Genomic DNA, 21,558 nt, shown 5'->3' on the forward strand with positions numbered 1-21,558 from the left:
AGACTTGGCTAAGCTAGCCCAAGCCACAGCTAACCCAATCTAGTGTTGCAAACAGTCCTGTTTCAAGCAGGAGGTTGGAGAGGTCCCCTCCAATCAACATTTCCAGGAATGAACACCAACTTAAAAAGAAAAATCTTTTGTTAGAAAGGTGCATTGCCTGATGCTCCCTTCCTCTGCATACACTCTGAGGCGTCCATTACACCAGCAAGTGCCTGCTGCTGTGCCATATACACATGCGAGTGCCTGTACTTACCCCTTTTCCTTGACCTCCACCTGCAATCCCAGCTACATGGTAACAGACCAGTTCAGAAACTCAACACAATGGAAATATATCCACTTCCTATCTGTGACACAGATTACTGAAATAAGATATATCAAGGCTACCTGGGGCTCCACACACTGTGTTGATGGCAGTAGACTGAGAAGATAACAGCTCATCCAGCAAACGCTGAGCAGTTGGAAGAATCTGAAAACATGAAGCAAACTTTCAATATTGATTGAAGCACTCTCATAATTCCAGAAATATCAAATACACACAGTCATATTTTCAGAAAGGACTATAGAGGGTGCTAAAGATTATACAAGAGCAAACCAGCTGTTACACTTTCTCCTCTCCTTTTCTCAAAGCAAACTTATATCCAAGGCTTACTTCCTACATTCACACCCTAAGAAGTAAACAAAAGAATCACAGGTTACTAGTTCCCTTCTCATTTCTTGAGGAGTTGGAGCCCACAGAGAGTGATACTGCAGCTAATTTTGAGAGATAGTGACTGCAGTCAAGGTCACCATTTTCCTGTACTTTGAATGTTCTTTATTTCTTGTTCCTAAATCATTTCTCTAAAACCCAAGCTAATGGGAACAGAGGAACAAACCATAAATTACATCTATACATAACTTTTTGGGCAGACTTTAGCTTATTTACCATCCTGTTAGCAAAGAGACCATATATACATTAACTCAGACTCAGTAGTAAACTAATGCAATTTCAGCACTAAACTAATGCAATCATAGCTTCTGGACAGTTCAGAGCATAAGCAGAAAAGGTTCACACCTGACTGCAAAATCCTAAGTAGATATACCCTTAACATGCTCTTTTTGAAAGAAAAATGCATAGTAGGATGTGTTTTTTCCCAAACTAAGTCTGGGCTGAAACCGCAGATCCATTTAGCCTTTAGCATGCATGCTTACAACAGGCTAGGCGTATAGTTAGGATTTAAATGACTTGCAACGGAACATCTGATATCCCTCCACCTCCCTCCGCACAACAGCTGAGGTTAAAGATCACACTTACTGTAAAGCAAGGCACATTCAGTACACCTGTATTTGCAAATAATACAGACCCATCTCAAACAGATGGAAGAAAAACAATGCTTCAGAAGGATATTTTGCATTTGAGTCACCTGAAGGAACAAACTCAGCATTAAGCTATTCTTGTACCTTTTTCCACTGCTATGTATTTTAAGTCACCATGAAGCAGAAAAGTCACAGGTCTAGGCAACATCACACCTTAAGGTTGAAGTATCAGGGACCTGCAGTGACTCTCCTTCAGGCATTTTTGCCAAGATATTAATATTTAATTGGAATAGGAGTACTGGCTTCATTAAGGGAAATAGCTCTTGGGAGAAGAACTGGGTAATAAGTTCCAGCTGCTCAGAATCACTGACATTTTCATAGATACGGAAAACACTTTCTACAGAGATTTTGAAAAACATCTCCTTATCTAGCTGCATTCCTACAGACCACCTTCCCTTTACAACTGAAAGTAATTCAGCATTATATTACTGTACCATAATGTAATTCACAAGCTGGAAATAAGGATAAAATAGAATCGTGTACAGCCTACTCTAATTCCACATCATGTAGTCAAAATACGGGGTCCCAAGGTATCAGAGTATCTATCTCCACTCAGAAATCTTGAAGACCGGGAATGAGACTGTTAGAAGAGTTTGGGGTGTGCCTCGCCTTTTTCACGGGAATTACACAACACAGGTTAAGATGCATCTGCCAATAAACCCCAAACTTTTCTGTTGGGCAGCATCCATCAGATTATCTGGCAAGATAGTAATAATTAAATTAAATAATCCAGATGTTCCTGGGCGCACAGCTGGTACACATGACCAAAGGAGAAATAATGCAACCCTGCAAAAAGGAGCAGACACAGAATATTTGAAAGCAAACAACTCACATGCCATTCAGAAAACAACCACCACGCCACTGCTAGCCTTTCAAAACCCTCCTTTATTAAGCACCAGACTATGCGACATAAAGCTCTGAGTCCTTAAGGAGAGAAGAAAAGCTTTGTCTGTTTCGTAATGCAGCAAGAAGCACACACTATTGATGCTGAACTCTCAGCAACAAAAAAGCAGTATTTTTCTATCACTTTCATATTATATGATTCCTCTATTTCCTCTCATAAGAAGATTAGTATTTCTGTAGGAAATTTAGAGGACGTTTTAGCAACAGAATATCTTAGTGTCCCAAGCACAGCACCATAATATGAATTTTAGGCACACGCTGACAGTAATCTAACTCCTACTTAAGACATTATGCACGCACTACTGAAACATGACAGATACCCATGCGGGTCAGTTTTTCTCAACCTCCTTTGGTTGAACCAGCATAAAAAAGTTGCCAAGCCCTTATATTTTTAAAGCAAACATTTCACAATCACTTAGGTGTTCTTGTGTATTTTGTGCAAGCATTTTAGGCAGATGATATAAATGACCTGACCTTGAACAACATAGATATTAAAGGAATAAGAGAGCAGATTTTGCCTTTGACTAACGAAATTTCATATCTATTACTTTCCATAACCCAAATGATTCTTATGAATCACCAAGAAGCTACGCTGGGGGAAGTCAAAAGGTCACCAACTGGGTGCATTAGGAAGGGCCCACCTAAGGCATACACAACACAGTCCCTGGGTAGTCTTCTCCACTTAACTAACCAATCACACAAAAAAGCAGCAACCTGATTTGTTCTGACCTAAGTTTTTCACCACCGTGGATTTATTTTATTGTGTTCGATGTTCCACAAGCTAAGCGCATATTCATGCTAATATGAATAGCCACCACTCTTCTTTCTCCTTTTAAGACACTTCTAATCTTTTACTTTGCAATAGACAATTGTCAAATAATAGAATGGCAAACCTGAAAAGGGCAAGAACTGGAAGCCTTCCCAGCAACCCACAATCAAATAGCATAACTGGCTATCTTGCAACAAAAAAAACCATATAAATTCACCCAGAATAAAGATAACTGAATTTAACAAAAAGTCAGTCCTATCGATTGTCCCCATTTACCTGTTGTGGAAGTTCACTGATCAGGTACTGAGCAAATTTTTGCAATTGGTCTCTTTGTAGCCGAGACAAGGATTCAGAAACAGGTGCTCGTAAGCACACCGCAGATGCCTGAAGAAAGAAAAGGAGATATAAACTGTCATTAACAGGTCAGACTTAATGAAGCTGTGTCCACTGAATGGATGAAGCGTCATGAACAGTGGCTACACTGATGCATATCATGCTTGGTCTTGATGGACAATTTTTTTTTCCTGTAATTATGTGCTGTGTTGGAGATAAGATGCAAATAAGCTGTCTAGGCTTTATAAAAACTGTTTTTAAGAGTTTCTTTTCAAGGAAACTGCTTCAACAGCTGTGCTTAAGATCTGTTGTTGCTAGCAATTGCACAAATACTGGCAGAGATTTCACAAACAAACCTCTAAAACAGGACATTATTCTTTAAGCTTCTGGCAAACCAGCCAGCTCTGTGGGGGGCTGTTTCACAGAATCCCAATCACCTCATTTATCTCATTAGAGGTTTTTTCTTCAATCTTAAAATCAGTCTCTTTCCATATCTTAGAACAACTTAGAGATAAAAAACCACACCACTACTTTCTTAACCTTTGTAACTCTACAGAATAAAAAATGCCCAAATGGCACCTACCTAAAATTTAACCTGGAAACAGGCAAGAGCAGTTTGATAATAAAGATGCTTCTTATATTTATTTGTCTACATAGAGCAATGTACCTTGGCTTGTAACTTGCTAGTGTCAGCAGTCAGTATATACAAACACTGAAAATGCTTTCACTATCATTTTTCAGGTAGAAGAAAGGCTTGGAGGGAAAAGAATTATTTTTATCTTACACAGGGTCCAAACTTTCTGAGTGTAAATAATATAAATGAAAATTTGTTTCCTATCCTCACTCTCCATACCCACCTTTTAAAACTGGAACTAATAATTCAAAGCAGAACCCATTTTTTTGCCAACTCTCCAGTCCTAAATACAGAAAGTATACCAATATTCCAATGATTTCACAAGAGTATCAATTTAAGCCTATTACAATTGTCCATTGTGAAATATTAACAAGCTTCAGCAGGTTATTAGCACTTATTTAAGAATCTGGAGTTGATCATAAGCACGTTAGCTATAAAATGTTCTGTGACAGCAGAAAATCTTCTGTTCCTTTCAATCATCCAAGCTTAATCCTTCCTTAAGACATATTTCTCAACTTCCCAAAGAAGGAGGAAATTAATCTGTATGCAAGACTGAACCCTCAACTTGTGTATTTTATGTTGATTCTACACATTTTCACCTGGAGTTTGTTGGGATAAGAAACACCTACTTTTCACTCTATACAAGGCCACACAGAATACAAGCAGCCAAATAAAAACATAAACTTAACTGACTGTTTGAAATCTACAAGTCAAAATGACACTTATCTGCCTCAGTATGTGACAAAATGAACTGGTGAACATAAAGGCCAACAGCGATCAAAATTACTTTCCTTCTGCACTCTGAATGATCAAACAACTGAAAGAAAGAGCTTTCAAATCCCATATTTACAAAGACTTTTAATAAAAGACTAACTACTGGTGACCTTTCACTCCCTGCAGAACTGAAGAAAGAATGAGTAATTCTAGCATTTAAATGAGAAACAGGAAGGGGCCAAAAAGGACTCTGTATCTACCCTTAGCAATTCACACATTATCAAAGGACATTCTGCAGTTAAGAGCCTCAGACAATTCACTCTGCAGACTGCAACTGTGAGCACACATTTGCACAATCTGTAACCAAAAGGAGTGCCAAGAACAATTTCCCTAAAGAGAGTGCATGTTGCATAAAACTGTAATGAGGAGAGACTCAGAGAAGATGCCTAGGGGAGAGCAGAACTGTATTTAAAGGCCTACATTGTGTATCCGGAAGAGGCAGAGCGCCACGACGTGAGCACACCACTTCGCCCCAGCTCCGCAGGTACAGCTGCATGACGTGATCCTGCATCGATCAAACATCACCGCCACGTTGTACGCACCTTTGGGTGGCACCATCTGTGGGGGTACCACAGTGGCGCTCAGATGGAAACCTGTTAAAATTCAAAAGTCCAAAGTTACTCTTCTGGTGCTTGGGAGATAGATTCAGCTAGCACGGAAATTTAGGTGTGTGCCATTTAAACGGTGAAACAACGTGTCTAGCAACAACATCCATATAGGGATGGACACGGATCTAGAATCTCCAGCACTTGTTTCTTCCCAATCAGCTACAGCAGAATATTAGCAGAGAGGCATAACATGTTATGAGGTTCAAAAATACCAGCTTTTAATACATTAATTTATTTATAGATTTATTTATATTAATATTTAACAAAGAAAAGACCTGGATAAAGCCATCACTGAAAAGTGTGGGGTTTTTGATCACAGGGTCAAAGCTAGACTATACATATTTTAGGCATCATTTCTATGTTAATTAACTCTGGCAACAGTGCAGAACAGGCTAGGTGACTTCTTCAGAGTTACTTCCAAGTCAGTCAACTTTCACAATTTTACAGTGAACTAAAGAAGGCAGCACTTACACCTGAACACTTACTTTCACTTTGTGGTTTCAGAAGCTACCCATTTCTCATAAATCATGTACCTCCTTGCAATATTGCAAATATCCCATTTTTTTTAAACCATGTACTCGGAAAACAAAAAACCCCTCTTGCTTAAGACTAAAATCAATGGAAAAGGGAAATTTCAGCAGTAACACTTGAATGAATCCAGCCCCATTAATCTGTGATCAAACAAATAAATTATGAATCTCATCTCAGGCAGGATGACAAAGAACTTTAATGAGGCTTGGCTTTGTGTAAACTCACGTACAATGCATACCAGTTGTAGTCATAATGCAGCTTCCTCTACAGATAATGGTTATACAGAGGCACACATATTACGAGCAGGAAAAGGCCATCAGGAGCATGAATCTTCTACTTGTCTTGAAGGTCCCTATCACCAGTTAATCATCCTCTACAGCAATAAGCATCAGCCTCGGAGCCTTTTTGCTAGTCTCAAATTCAGTTTTAATGAAGCACAGAAAGCACCAAGGGTATCAAAGCCATAACCAAAATTCAGTCCAACAATCTACCTTAAGTGAAAAAATATGGCTTGGGGCAGATGATTGAAATAGTTTCTCCATCATCAGCAAGGGAATTACATTATAAATCCACACTACTAAGTTTTTATTATGGTATTGTGAGATTATAACAATGATGGTGTTCAGGAGTGCACGTGACCTACTAAATCCTATTTAAAACAACGTGCACTATTTCTTCCTCAAAATATAATCCCTGTGCCAACACAAACTTGCTCTTACCTTGCTTAACCTTTCTATTTCTCCTGTTCACCAGAACTCAAATCCTCTTCCTCATGTGGGTGATTATTTTGATTAGTACGCATAATGCCACCCAAATTCTTCAGCCATTTTAGCAATTGGAACAGAATCAAAACAAAAGAAGACATGCACAGAAATTACTGCACTACTTATTACTAGCTACAGCTCTAATTTATGTTCCACGCTTGGATAATACAACCCAAACAGTTCAGCTAGTCCTTCTGTAATACTAGAAGCATCTCAGACTAATGCCAAAATGGCCTAATTTTCACAAAAGCAAATTAAGCATTTCACAGATTGGAACTGCAGAAATTCTGTTTCACTGAGAACAAGAAGTATTCGAAAGGTGTTAGAGAAGCATGGGTCACAGCTATACACTCGTATCAAGCTCCTACCATTAAATTTTTATTTGTATATGAAGACAGTTAACTGATTAAATGCAAAGAGTGAAGAACAGTTATAAAAAGAGACAAAGAAAATTTAAGGGCTTCAGCATGACATATCACAAGCTTCAACTCAAATTGTAGCTTGATGAACACGTCTGCCACTGACAGTGCTAATTCAAGCAGCTCTGTCCAATTCTTTTGCACCACCAGTCTTGCTGTACTGAACAACTGTTTGTGGGATGGCACAGGAAACCATACCAGGAAAAAATTCTGGATTAAATTAATGGTTACTTTTACCAGGAAAAATACCACAGTCCAGTTCACTGTGCAGCTTACAAAAGTCTGAGCCTGAAGGGACTGTAAAGGTGACTATGAGGGGGACCTTTCTGGAGTGCTTAGCCCAACACTACTGTTTAAAGAAATGGTCATCAAATCGTACTTGTTTACAGTCAAAGTGCAACTATTGTCTTCTGCAGACCACAGCTCTTACCCTCCTGCTTAAATGTGAAGACAAGAATCACATCTACTGCACACCTGAGTGACCTGGCCACCTCATGGAGACTGCGAGAATGTTCTTCCCTCCCACCCACCCCCTGCTCCCACTACCTGATAACGGCTTATCTACTCCATGCATAACAATACATTACAAAAACATGTCTGCATGTACCAGCAGCATTCATTCTGCAACTACATGTAGCCCACCAGAAAAAAAACTAAGATCTATACCCTATTCTTGGCAAGCTCCACCCCCAGGAGACCTCAAAAATGAGCTGCAGGCCAGAGGAATTGCTCTGCCAGGAGTCTCACTCCCCTGGCTACCATTCTTCTTAAATGCACTGTGGGCACAGAGCAAGCTTAGTGCTTCTATGAAAGCACTTAGGCTTTCTACGCAGAAAGTGCATCTTAAACTTCTTAGGAGCACCAGATTTACTACTCATGCACAGAGCAAATATGTCAAGCAGCCAGCACCAATGCTTCAGAGGATGTGTTGGGTACATGAACGTACAACATACTCGCTATGCACAGAGAACAGGAATGATCTTCTGCACCCATGAAGCAGGTTTTGTCATGTAGCGAAGAAGGGGTAGCAGCACACTGTCGTCTCTGATACTCAATTAAGACACATGGTTTGATCAAATGTAAAAGCTGGAAATAATCAACTGCTGCCTAGACTAGGTCTACAAAACAGAGATGGCTTCTTTTTCAGTCCATAACCTATCCTTCTCACTGCTCTACCCCTGAAACTTAATCTTTCAGGAAAAGTATCCAAAAGAAATGTATGCTTCCTGCTGGTTAAAATCCAGTTTTCAGAATTTTAGGATAGCTACGTCAATGTCTTTTGCATTTAATATTTATTTTACCATGAAACTCATTCATTGTGAAATTTCAGGTCTGTTTATTCATTTTTCTGAGGTCCTATTAGCCCTCATGATTTCAGGTGGAAACGCACAAATTTGAAATACCCCAAGCTACTCAGTAAGCAACTGGAATGAAAAGATTTAAGTTACCTATGAGTTAGCAACACCCTGCTAAGAATACTTCTTGCAATACAGCTTCCAAGCTTTTTTCATTGATATTTGGTAGTTCTGACGCCCCTATAACAATGACAGCAACACACCTCTGCATAGAATTTAAGAACTTTTTCTCTGGCCTTCCCAGGACTAACAGAAATGGGAAAATGAGAGCTGAACAAAAGCTTTTAGACAGTAAAGAAGGCAATTTTGGACATTTGGTTGTTTTAAACCAAGATAGGAGAATCCCTAAAAAGTGGAGACTTAGAGACACTATTCAAGGAGATGCAAAGTTAGAATCCAAACTGAACCTGCTGCTGCCTTCCTCATTCGTTAAAAAGAAATTAAGACCATGATAGAAAAAAAGTCCCTGAAATCAGCAACTACAACACACCTATTTGAGAACAGCAATAACGTCTTCAGTGCAAGGAGGCGGGTATATGACTGCTACAAAGGGAATGTGCAGGAGAAGGTCTACAAAAGCCAATTCTTTGTGTATATACAGTAGAACTCTGTAAAAAAGTGGGGTTTTGGAATGTAGTAAGAGGTGCTATTGTTCAGAAATTATGGATATGGATTTGCATGTGGACAAGATGACTAAGATTACTCAATTACGTTTAAAAAAAAATAATAATCTTACACGGCAAAGGGAAATGGGAAAAAAAGAGCACAAAGCACATTTCAAGCTTTGTCCTATTGATTAACAGTATCACAACACACTGCCCAGTCCCCCTCCAAATCAAATCCCCTCTCAAGGGCTGCTTCATTTCCTGCATTTCTTTTCCCATTTGTCAGTATATGAAACTCAAAACTGCAACCACACACCTTAAAATCATTTGGAGTAGACAACTGAAATTATATCCACCCCACCTGTACTGCCCAGCTTCTGGGCTGGTACTCATGAAAAAAAAAAAAAACACCAAAAAAAACCTCCTTTAGATAAGGAGGGGTTTTCCTCCTCTACTAAGGAGGAAACAACGTTACTGTTTAAACAAAGTTGCTTCCTTCCCTTCTACACACATAATCCTTTGTCAAGAAACCCAGTTGCTGTATGTGTACTTCAGAAGTTCCTCCCCTGTATCATTCACCGCCTCCTCTTTTTCCCTACTCCTCTCCTTCTCCCCCAAGCACAGGTTTTGCACTAATATTCCTAGCCTTTGTTCATTTACATTGCTTAACACCTCCTCGCCTTTTTAATTTATTACTGAAACAAGTTTTGACCACAGTCTTAGCACTGTATATTAAATATTCTGCTCTTTTCCATTGTGAAAGTCCCAGGAATTACTGAATTTCAGTCAGTTGCATTTTAACTCATTTTGTCTCTCTTAAACATTTGCCTTCCTGAAGTTCAGCAGATGCCTTAGAGGCCTCTCTCAGCATTTCAGTCCTGACATCAGGGCTTATGAATGCACTCAAAAGTCAGTCTAATCCTATTTAGCTCCATTTCGTTGATGTTCCAAAATTACTATCTGGTCTCACTGACAACTCAATATACCTTATGTATGAGGAAGTACTTCACTTCCATTCCCAAGAATTCCTGCTATTGTTATTACAGTAGACAATAGACTAAGTAAAATCCTTTCAGATGCTTTACCCTATATTCAGATAACAGTTTATCAGACTCCTGCAATTTGCGTATCTCAATGACTATCTCCTTCTCTTTTCGTTCTCCCCAAACTTTTACAGTACAAGTCCCTTTTATTCCCTTTTTGAGGGTCCTTTACCTAAATTTATTCATTCCACTGATCACAGAGTTAAGTATTACTGGTACTAGCAACTAAACAGGCCCATAGAAGTCTCTACCCCTCATCACAGGAAAATACAGGAACTTTCCTCCTTAACATTATACAGCTTTTTAGATTACCATTTTTCTTACTATAAACAGGCTCAGTTCCCACATGCCAATTAATATTCTAATTCTGAAGCTTACACTTGCAGAAAAAACAACACATCTGCATTGGATTGACATGGCCCACCTTGACATACTAGTGTCTTTATTTCACATAATGCCTTCCTGTCTAAGAGCTGTCACTGGAAAAGCCAACTAAATATTCTTCTTTACTTCAAAGGATTTAATGAAAACTCCAGAGTCCAATTCTTTGTTTAAGATAAGATTAGTTTCTATAACCATAAAACATAAAAAGAACAAGATAAGGGACGAGGAGCGATAAAACCAACTGTCCAGCAACAGGGATTTCCTTCTGCCAAAATACTACATGAGTAACTGTATTATTAATACAATTCTTTTGCTACAAGAAAATTAAACCTTGCAAACTTCCTCTCTGCCATACATGCACTTTAGGCAAGGCATTCATTTGATCAGACCACTAGAAAACCAAGTTCTCTTTATCAATGAGGAATTCAAGCATTTTGGAGACAAAGGCATTCTACACAGTTTTTCCCAAAACACTGAGACAGATTAAGGATCTAATTTTCAGAACATTTCTGGCTTTTCACTCAGTTTCACAGCTGAGTTGATTGAGGCTGAAATAAACACAGTATTTAGCTCAAGACATTACAAAAAATGCATGTGGCAGGGAGTTTAGTCTAGGATGCCAGAAAAGCCCGTTTTGGGACACGGTCATACCACTGCTGTCCCATTGCAGATATGGGTTTGGGAATCTGAAATATCTAGAGATGTGGAGCTGCAATGTTCTTACCTATCTGGAGAGGGTCTTTGACAGCCCTCACCCGGAACAGCTGCTCCCCTCGCTGGAACTCATCTGCACTGCCATTTGCCAAACACGAGTACAATCTGCAAGAGATACAAGATAACATGTCAAGATCAGTCCATTTTTGAGAAACTTCACATTATCCTCTTGCATTCTTTGTTGATGTGGCTTTTGAAAAATCCTTACTGTCTTCATCTTTAAGATGAAGTCCAGCTCTTTTCTGCCATTTCTCCATTACAATTCAACCATAAAAATCGTTAGCCTCTTCCTAACTGGGTATGTGTATAGCCACGGGCATTTCTAGGAATTTCAACATAAGGCTCTGAAATACAAATTCATTCATAGCCTAAAATTAAGCTTTTACGTACAGTATAATATCAATTCAAGGTCCAATGTCAGCATGCCACAGTAAAAACTCCTTGTACTTCTAGATGAGTTACCTCCATGCTCACGTGAGGTTTTTTTACATCTGTGCTCATCAGAATAATGAGCACATATAACCAGCTGGCCTGCTCTATTCCCCCACAGGTGATCTTACTAATTACATCAGCACTTCTGACATTACGTCTCCCATCTGATACCAGAATGTTAGATGAATGCATCTAAGAACTTTCAGGATGATCCTTTCTAAAAGAGCGTAACATCACTACTTTGCAACAAAATTCTGAACGCACAGTTACATGGGTAGGCCTCCTAAAGTATAAAAGCTTCAGCAAAAATACTTTGGTAAAAGATCTAAAAGCACAGAGTTTTTGACCATGTATTCACACAATTTATGTGGAAACATAAGAAATATAGTCATCTCTCTGACTGTATCCACTCTGACCACTGATGTACTCAGCAAATTCTGATTCTCCTACTTACACCAACAAAAGCCTTTCACAGCATACTGAGCTAGCTCTCCCCGGCAATTTCTTAGCCCAGTTAAAGCTCTCACTCAAGCAACAGATTCAAACTGGAAAGAATACTGCATAGGACTAACAGAAGAAAGACACTGAGGTGCTGGAGCGTGTCCAAAGAAGGGCAGCGAAGCTGATGAAGGGTCTAGAGCACAAGTCTGATGAGGAGCGGCTGAGGGAACTGGGACCGTTTAGCCTGGAGAAAAGGAGGCTGAGGGGAGACCTTATTGCACTCTACAACTACCTGAAAGGAGGCCGTAGTGAGGTGGGTGTCGGTCTCTTTTCCCAAGTGACAAGTGATGGGACGAGAGGATACAGCCTCAAATTGCACCAGGGGAGGTTTAGATTGGGTATTAGGAAAAATTTCTTCACCAAAAGGGTTGTCAAGCATTGGAAGAGGCTGCCCAGGGAAGTGGCTGAGTCACCATCCCTAGAGGTATTTAAAAGGTGTAGATGTGGCACTTAGAGACATGGTTTAGTGGTAGACTTGGCAGTGTTAGGTTTACAGTTGACTCGATGATCTTAAGGGTCTTTTCCAACCTAATGATTCTATGATTCTATAAGGACAAAACTCTACAAACAAGTTACTGTCAGGCAAATTAAAGGGCACATTTATTCTGCAATCATTTACACACAGAACCTGCACGTACACATGCTTTTCCTGGGACATATGCAGGGCAGCTCACCCCGAAATATAACCCCGTATCATAGTATATCCCACAGTAACCCATCCATGTATTACAAAATGCACGTGAGAACAGCAGAAGCAGCAAATATATGGGACATCAAACGGACAATGATTCTCCTCTAGTGAACAGAACTTTTCCTTAAGCGTCAATGAAACAGAAATAGTATTCATTACCTGATATCTTCCTCATTTTCTGGGAAACTCCAGAAGGCGATCCGAAGCTGCAGTTGCTCAGGCACTGGAGGATAAACTTTCTCCACCACCTCGAATGGAATGTGAAATGCAACCTGTTTTGCAGACAGTTCCACCAATGGGATCACCAGCCCATCTAGCAAGACAAGAAACAAAATGCAATTAGCCATTCAGAGAACAAAACTCATGAGAGGCTAAAGAGATCGGAGCAGGGAGCTCTTCCACTTCCTCTCTTATCTCACTAAGTTCAAGGACCAATTTTGATAGACAGTAAAAGGCAGCACAGAATTGCCTGCCAACTTTATGTTTGTTTTCAGCCCCCTAGGGCATGGGTACACATTCCTAAAAAAACCAGTCCTTTGTCAGGAGAGCTACATTAGCTTAGCAGACATCAGTGACTCCTGATCAGTGTCTCCTGTCAAAACTGAAACCATTTAGCAAGGCATAAGGTAACCAAATATTTTTCACACATTTCTGTTAGAATATGGCAGCAACATCTTGTGAATGCCAGATGATTACACAGAGGAGAACTGTTACAGTGTATATGCACAAGACAGCAATGGAAAGGTTATCCAGGAACCTTAGTATTGACTTTTTTGGTAACATTCAGTATTCGGCAATTTACAAGATTTTAATTTCAGTTAGTATTTGTTGGTTTATTCCCCCTCACCACCACCTTTTGTATGATAACTGTCTTTATATTTCTAGTTCTTTACAGAAGCAACTGGGAATGCACATGTTTGTACAGTGCTGACTATACTTGAGCCCATGAGGATCTTAACTGAAGGCACCTGAGAGTTTTATACAAATACATTTAACCACCACCTTTCTACGAAACTAACTCCACTTTTTATGTTTTTAAGTGCAGATGAAGATTTCTTATCATCAGGCTATGGGAGCCTTACGTTTCTGCTTCACTCTGAGCTAGATTATACTCTGTACAAAATGCCAGACTTGCCTTATCTGCAAGCACCTCACTGCTTTACTGAGATCACTTCCTGATCCATTACTAAAGCAGCCTTGGTTCCCGTCTTCCAAACCCTGTTGCCAAGAGCCTAATTAATTCAGTTTCAGATATTCAGTGTTATGACTGTTCACCTCCCTAACCAGCTTCTAAAACACCACTAGAAGCCAGACGTAAACCAATCTGGCCCTCAGCTTTCCCTCCCCACCGGCCTCCAGGCAACATATCAAAGGAAAACTTAAGCCCTGATGGCAGCAAGGGCTTTCTCACCCTCTGCCTAGAGACGCCCTCCGGTCGGAACAGCTGGGAACCAGACAGAAGGGAGAGGGCTTTGAAAGTGCATGCACACAGCAAAGCAGCCAACATCTCCCCCAGTACTGAGCAGACCTGTCAAATGGAAGGATTGCATAAATATGGAAAGAAAATACAGTTTTCAAACATCCACATTTATGATTTTTTGATTGCAGTGAAATTAGATTCATTAGGCAGCATTCACTTCTCCCAGATAGAGTCAGTCCTTTGCTGTCAGGATTGTTTCTCCATCACTAGTGAGTTTTACTCTATGTTATAGACGGAGCCTCTGTTTTAGTGTGTTATAATCCCATCCACAAATGTGAGAGCAGCAGATTGTAAAACGAACAATGATGGAAAAGTGGAGCGTCCCTTTCTCTACAGCTAGCAGATAAACAAGATTTTGGCAGAAAAGTCATCTCATTTCCACTTTTGACAACCAGAACAGGTGTAAAGCTTTCATCAAGTCACTAAAAAAAAATTACTATTTTTAATTAGTCACTAAAAAAAAATTACTATTCTTAATTAGTACAACATAGTCAACTTAAATATCATTGCAATTACTCTGAGCAATGAAAGGAGAAATATTTCTTGTGGTTTTAGCTGCACTTTTTGTATAGAGGCACTTTATCCAAGTCTTTCATTACACAACACTAGAAAAGAGTTAACACCTAAACAACCTCTACAAGGTACAAGACTCAAAAAAGTCTTCAGTACCGGGGTGAAAGACCTGCACATTCTTCAAAGAGCTGCAAGCCTGCAGCCTGGATGGTGTTCCTTTTTACAAGGATTTGGTGCTGGGTATGAAGGTTAGATTAGAAATGCTAAAGACAGACTGAGTTGACAAAAAAGCAGCAAAGACAAATGCATTCTGCTTATTATTGTATCAGTACACCTTACTCTCAAAAATACTTTACTGTTGCCATGGACTAGGACACACAAACGGTTACTAGGTCTCAATGGTACTAGTAGAGTCGTACTGGTACTAGGCGCAGTAGTACAATCATTGCGTTTACCCTCCAACCTCTCCGTTACATAGTATGGCTGTTCTCTTTCAAGCTAAACTAAACTAGCTCAAGAAAAATACTTTGACAAGTGTTACTGAAATTACCTCTCCTGAGAAAACATTTCTTCCAGGTGGGAAGACACCATAAGCCCTCCTCATCTGCTCCAGTGCAAGTCCAGTGCAAGTCAGCCAGCTTGATTTTAACAGTTTTACACAGTGAACTAAGGTAACAGGCTGACTTTGCATTGAACTCATTAACTGATTCATCAGCTGTACTGTGTTAGTAGTAATCACCAGAAGACAGGTGGCCAATTATCTGGCATATCTATCATAACCCACAGTCAGACATTCATAGCACATAGCTCAGACATTCCCAGAATAAGGTGAAAGCAGTAAAACCTGGTGGGGAAAAAATAATCTAAAAAGCAATCTCATCTGTATGACCATGCATCTTTCTAAAAAGCTGAATTTTCTACAAGTAAAAAGAGATGTGGAAAAGAAATAGTAGAAAATAACTGAAAAGTAGAAAATAATTTTTCAATGATACTTTAAGGGCAGGTGAATTCACAGTAGCTAACTTAGCACACAATGTAAATACTAAAACTAAGAAGTTAAACTGCCCTAAGTTTCAAGGGGGTAGTCCCCTATGTAGCCAAGGTGAGACACTTATCTAGAATGTGACTCAGAGCATCAGAGGGTCTTTTCCCGTTAGGCCTCCTGTAGAGTCAGCTGGACAGTGAGTTAGGTGCTTAAATTAGACTCTGAATACTCTCCTTTGAGTCCTAAACAAAGACAGATCCATTCAAAAAAGTTTATCTCTATCTGGACACAAATCCAGGGTTGGTGGATTCATACCTAATTGTATCAAAAGGTATTACTGATAAAACAGACAAAAGGTGCTCTCAGGTACTATAATAAATATATTTTGAGCAAGAAAAAAAAGGAAAAGTCTGCTAACAAAGAAAAGGATAAAGCATCACAGCTTCTGCTCAGAAAGCAAAGATATGGACAGCAAGGAAGATTGCAAATTTAATATAAAAAATGATACAGTAGTGAAATCAAAGATGTAATACAAAATTGCCAAATCTGTAAGATAAATCTATCCAAGGAAGATCATTTTAAGTTGTGGAGCAAAACTAGCAAGAATCACTGCTTCCTCTTGGGAAGCAGACATGATGACCCAAGCAGAACAAAGGAAGCATTTCAAGTCTTGGAAGAATAAAGTCACAGGCAAAGCATAAGCAGCCTCAAACAATTCTCACTTACAGGTTAAATGACTAGCAAAACCCAGGTCAGGAAGGGATTTTGAGAGGCCATCTAATCTATACCTCCTACCTAAGAGGCAGGATCAAGCATATCTAAACCATTCTGAATAAAATATGTCTCATCTATTTATTGCCACATGGAACACACAGCTTTGATGAGGACTATTCTACCCTTTTTGCTAGTGTTTTATGTGAATTACAGGTTTGATTTTTATAGCCGTTTTATAACAGCTACAACTTTAGCATAGACATAATTATTCCTGCTGGAACAACAACAACAAAAGAAACCTCAACCTCAAACCAGCCAACACAAGCTATGCACACAAACTTGCATTTTCACCAGTGGAAACAACTTCTGTGCCAGCACAGCTTACTGACATAGGAATGCATGTGTAGCTACATTGCTTAACCTTTCCTAATATAGGGTAGGCTGTAACAAGTTGCAGCCAACAATTATTCATAAAAACAGATCATGTTCAAACTGAGCTGTTATTCCTTCAGTACAATAATTGAGTTTCCATGATAGACAAATAGAGAAGAAACTGCTTGAATAATCAACAAAATAGGGGCCATGAGAACACCAAAGAGTTATTAAATGGAACGGAAAGAGAAACCAACCAGGCCAAGCACTGAATGTATTTGTTATCTAATTACATCATTTCCATTGGGTTACTTGCATTTGACACACATCTCTAAGATTAAACTATACATACAAGTGAATAAATACAAATGCAGGTGAAGAAATCTCACAGCAAGAGACAAGACAGTGCAAAGACAGGACACATTGCTTTTGCTATATATACCTTAAGAAAAATGGCACGTTAGGCTGCATTATCTTTTTAGAGATGAGTCTAGAGCTTGGATTTTATAGCTATCCCTGGTCCCCACCTCACATTTCCCCTCACCTTTCCCGCTGGCTTCAGTCCAAAATGTAACAACACGGAACAAAGTAATACAACTATACACCAAACAAGGAGATGAAGAAAATTAAGTGAAGCACTTCTGATATCAAAAGCTAAAGTGAGAACAACAGTAAAACTAACAGGAAATAAGCAGAGTGCAATCTTGACCAGTGAAGGAGGTATGTCGGGGGTGTTATAAAACCTGTTTTACAAACCTCATTTAATGGTAAATATTACATTGCTTTTTACAGGATTTGCCATGTAGAAAGACAAATCTGTTACTGTAGAATGCACTTTAAGCATTTCTACTTGTTTTATTTTAGTTAAGTGCCTATCAGTAAAATGCCCCTTGACTTAAGTCTGATATATTCTCTCTCTGATACCCCTTAAAACCAAAAAGTGCTGAGAACTCTCAAATATGGGCAAGCAGAGCAAGCATTACATTTAACCATAACATACCTAAATCAAAACTCTTCAAAAATATTTGGTTTCTTACTGTTTTCTATTTTTTTCCTTCTAAAATTCTGCTGTTGGTTTTACTTTATTCTCTTGTTCTTTCTTCCTTTCTAAGAATTTATTCTCAGAGTTGATGTCTTTAAGAAGTACATGCCAGAGGCAATATATTCCTTCAGGTCTCAAACTCTGCAACAAACACCAGAAAACTTCACCTTTGCCTTGAACTCTGCAATACTCAAAGATGAATGCTCTGAATGTACTTAAAAACAGTTTCCCACGGTGAACGTTGCAAAATGAAACATAAGCTTTTTAATTAAAAATTTTCTCTTAGTTTCAAATAAATTAGATCCAAGGTATTTAGGCCATTACTTATGCTTCTTTACTTGCTCCTCTTCCATTTTACCACATAATCAACATCCTATAAAAAGCACCATATGTGTTTTTAAAAATAAACAAAATTCACCTCTGAACTGAGGATAAGACACATGGTATATAACAGAAGCATGTTGCAAAAGTCTGAAAATAAGATATTTTCTCTTCTTTCAAAAGCATTTCTCATCCAAAGCTCCATCCACAAGGCTCATTAACTTTAGTTCTCTTTTCAAAGAGGCGTTCAATTAAGAGCAGAACTGATTCAATGGGTCACAGACACACCACCTCCAGTTTTCTGTCACATTAACATTTTGCCCAGGTAGGTCCCAGCCCTACGAAGTCATCAGAAAGGGAGTATCTTCGGAAGTGTTGAACTAATATACTTGCAGCCTATGTAAGCAGTAAGGGTACATTTCTGTCTGCTTGCTGGTTTGTGGCTTTCAAGCACAGACTTGTGAGATGGGTAGCTAATACCATAAAATTTCCCAAACTTCAGGCAACATTATTAAAAAATACAGCACATCTATAATGCACTAGTACAGAACACATAGAAATGGTGGAATATTAAGAGCATTCTTGAATAGCCTTGGGATTACAATCTTGGGAGTAAATCAGACTAAGTACAATTAAATGTAAGCTTCATGATGCAGTCACAAACAGGATAGCTATGTTTTCAAAGAGGTAAAGGAAAAGTTCTCCATCTGAGCAGGAGAGATATTGCAGTCACTCTAGTCTGTGCCTGTAAGACTTGGAACATACGAAGTACTGAACCATAACCACCAAGCTCCAGAAGGAAACTAAACACTTAACATGAAAAAGCAACCGAAATAGCTAACAATTTTAAATGTAGAGAAGAGAGAGAGATAACATACAAGCACTTAAAACAATAGAAGTAGTATTCAACTTTAAACACCCATGCCAAAATGGTTGTACTCTAGGTTGTAAATGATCTTTTTGAATCACGCAGCTGGTCTCAGTGGTGTTCATAGTGGACACGTAAATACACACACATCACAGATTGCTCCAGCACAATTGGAGCTAATGGGTGCTCTTACCGCAGCCCAGCAGACATGCCAAGTACTAAACAGGCACCAAGAATGAACTTTCTTGCCCCAAATACAATACAAGAGAAGAAACCAAACTGACAAGCCGAGGGGTGAGGACCCCAAGATCGAACCAAGACCCTGCAATATCAGACCCTGACAGTTGAACGGACACAAGGAGCTGCCCCCCGCACCCAGTCCTGGTCTAGCTTGACTACGTGCAGAATGAAGCATCCGAAAAGCTAAAGACACAGTGTAATATTCAAATTCTGACTCCCAGTTGTCTTCAACTAGCATTCCTCTGTTTCAGATTAATAATTCCATGCCATCTTATACCGAGAGAAAAAAACCCCACAACGTTCCTTGTAAAAAACAAGCAAACCACAGTATTGCTAAAAAGTAGGAGTTTATTTTCCTCTTACAGATTAAGGAAACCGATGAAAAGACACATGTTCCTGGTTCCTCAACTATTCAAGCAGTGTGAATCTTAAGAAAATAAGCAACTCCCTTTACACTGGAACACCTGCTGTACCAAGTCAGAATAAAGTTTCAGCCATTTGTTTCTCAGATACTACCCACTCCAAACCAATTCCCTGCAAAACACCTCAGCATTCACAAAGCCAGCTGCAACTACAAATGGAGAACCATAGACTCCATGTAGAAAAGCCTTCAATAGAATTCATCTGTGCGAGTTTTTCACATGCTGTGACAGACCAAGAAGGTTAGATAAGACAAGAATAGGGATCAAGTGATGGAGAAAGTATGCTACAAACACTGTTGCTGATTGATTGTTAATCAAGCTTGCTCAGAAAAGATGACTGGAGGGAGCATTCTGACTTGAGGGCTCCTTTGGTTTTGGTTTCTCTCAATGTTTTTATATTTTTAAAATATCCACATACTCCTAACAGGCTAGCAAGTGCACCTAAACTGATCTAGAAAAACAGCAAGGGCAGGGCACTGTAATCATCAGGTATTTCAGGCAAAGTTAGCCACAGGAAAAACTCTACAAATACGGGTTTCTCCACTAGGGTTGTATGGCAGGATGATATTCTCACCACGCGAGAGTGAAAAAAAAAAAAAAATATATATATATATACACACACATACATATATACACTTTTTTTTTTAATAACTGAAAACATAGCCCTAGAGAGAACTAAGTGATCGACAAACTAGCAAAATGCTCCAGAGGACAAATCAAGATTCAGTTTGAATCACTAGTATATTGATTTGCCCACAGGATAAAGCAAACAAAAAAGAACTAGCAGGGTTACTTGGTGATACTTTTCTGTCCATGTAATTCACCTATTAAATTTGCACATTACCCTTCTTACTGTCTGTAAATAGTGCAGAACTCTGAGGAAGGAAAGTGCTGTGGTTTAACCCGGCAGGCAGCTAAACACCACACAGCCATTCACTCACTCTCCCACCACCAGTAGGATGGGGGAGAGAATTGAGGGGGGAGGGGGGAGAGTAAAATTTGTGGATTGAGATAAAGACAGTTTAACAGGACAGAAAAGGAAGGGGAAAAAATAATAATAGAATAGACAAAATAAGTGATGCACAATGCAATTGCTCACCACCCACCAACCGATGCCCAGTCAGTTCCCGAGCAGTGGCCGCCACCCCAAGGTCAACTCCCCCCAGTTTATGTACTGAGCATGACGTCATATGGTATGGAATAGCCCTTTGGCCAGTTTGGGTCAGCTGTCCTGGCTGTGCCCCCTCCCGGCTTCTCGCTGGCAGGGCATGAGAAGCTCAAAAGTCCTTAACTAGTGTAAGCACTGCTTAGCAACAACTAAAACATCGGTGTGTTATCAACATTATTCTCATCCTAAATCCAAAACACAGCACTGTACCAGCTACTAGGAAGAAATTAACTCTATCCCAGCCGAAACCAGGACAGTATCCACTCCTTATTCTATACCATCTATGTCATGCCCAGGTCCCACGCTTTCCAATACATTCCAATTAATCACCACCCCTTTTCCTGTCTTTTGATATATGCACACAGATATCATTCCCTTAGTCTATGGGCCACTCCTATAAAATGTTTATTGAAGCCCATGACTTTGGGCTCCATCTGTCATAACAGTCCTCCAGGGCAGGAGAGGTGGTGCGTGGTGGTGGATTGTTGTATGTTGAAGCCAGTTTTGCTTCAATCATCGCTGCGCTTTGCTCGGTTTCATCAAAGTTCATTCTTCATTAATCTAGGAGATTCTTACTGTAATACTGTTGATATGGCACATAGCCACCATAGAAGTGATGA

At 39.4% G+C, this 21,558-nt stretch overlaps 1 protein-coding gene across 2 annotated transcripts in view; it reads right to left on the minus strand.

Moving 5' to 3' along the window:
- ZSWIM8 (zinc finger SWIM-type containing 8) overlaps positions 1 to 21,558 on the minus strand; it is a 71,224-nt gene that overhangs the window by 26,072 nt on the left and 23,594 nt on the right. For both annotated transcript variants that reach the window (XM_076338499.1, XM_076338498.1), the window contains exons 2-6: positions 12,973 to 13,126; positions 11,200 to 11,294; positions 5,187 to 5,359; positions 3,302 to 3,409; positions 385 to 466 (exon numbers count right to left, since the gene is read on the minus strand). In XM_076338499.1, coding sequence (XP_076194614.1) covers positions 385 to 466; positions 3,302 to 3,409; positions 5,187 to 5,359; positions 11,200 to 11,294; positions 12,973 to 13,126 — 612 coding nt within the window. The remainder of the gene's footprint in view (positions 1 to 384; positions 467 to 3,301; positions 3,410 to 5,186; positions 5,360 to 11,199; positions 11,295 to 12,972; positions 13,127 to 21,558) is intronic.

Source organism: Aptenodytes patagonicus, chromosome 5, assembly GCF_965638725.1.
Source record: "Aptenodytes patagonicus chromosome 5, bAptPat1.pri.cur, whole genome shotgun sequence".
Taxonomy (NCBI): domain Eukaryota; kingdom Metazoa; phylum Chordata; class Aves; order Sphenisciformes; family Spheniscidae; genus Aptenodytes; species Aptenodytes patagonicus.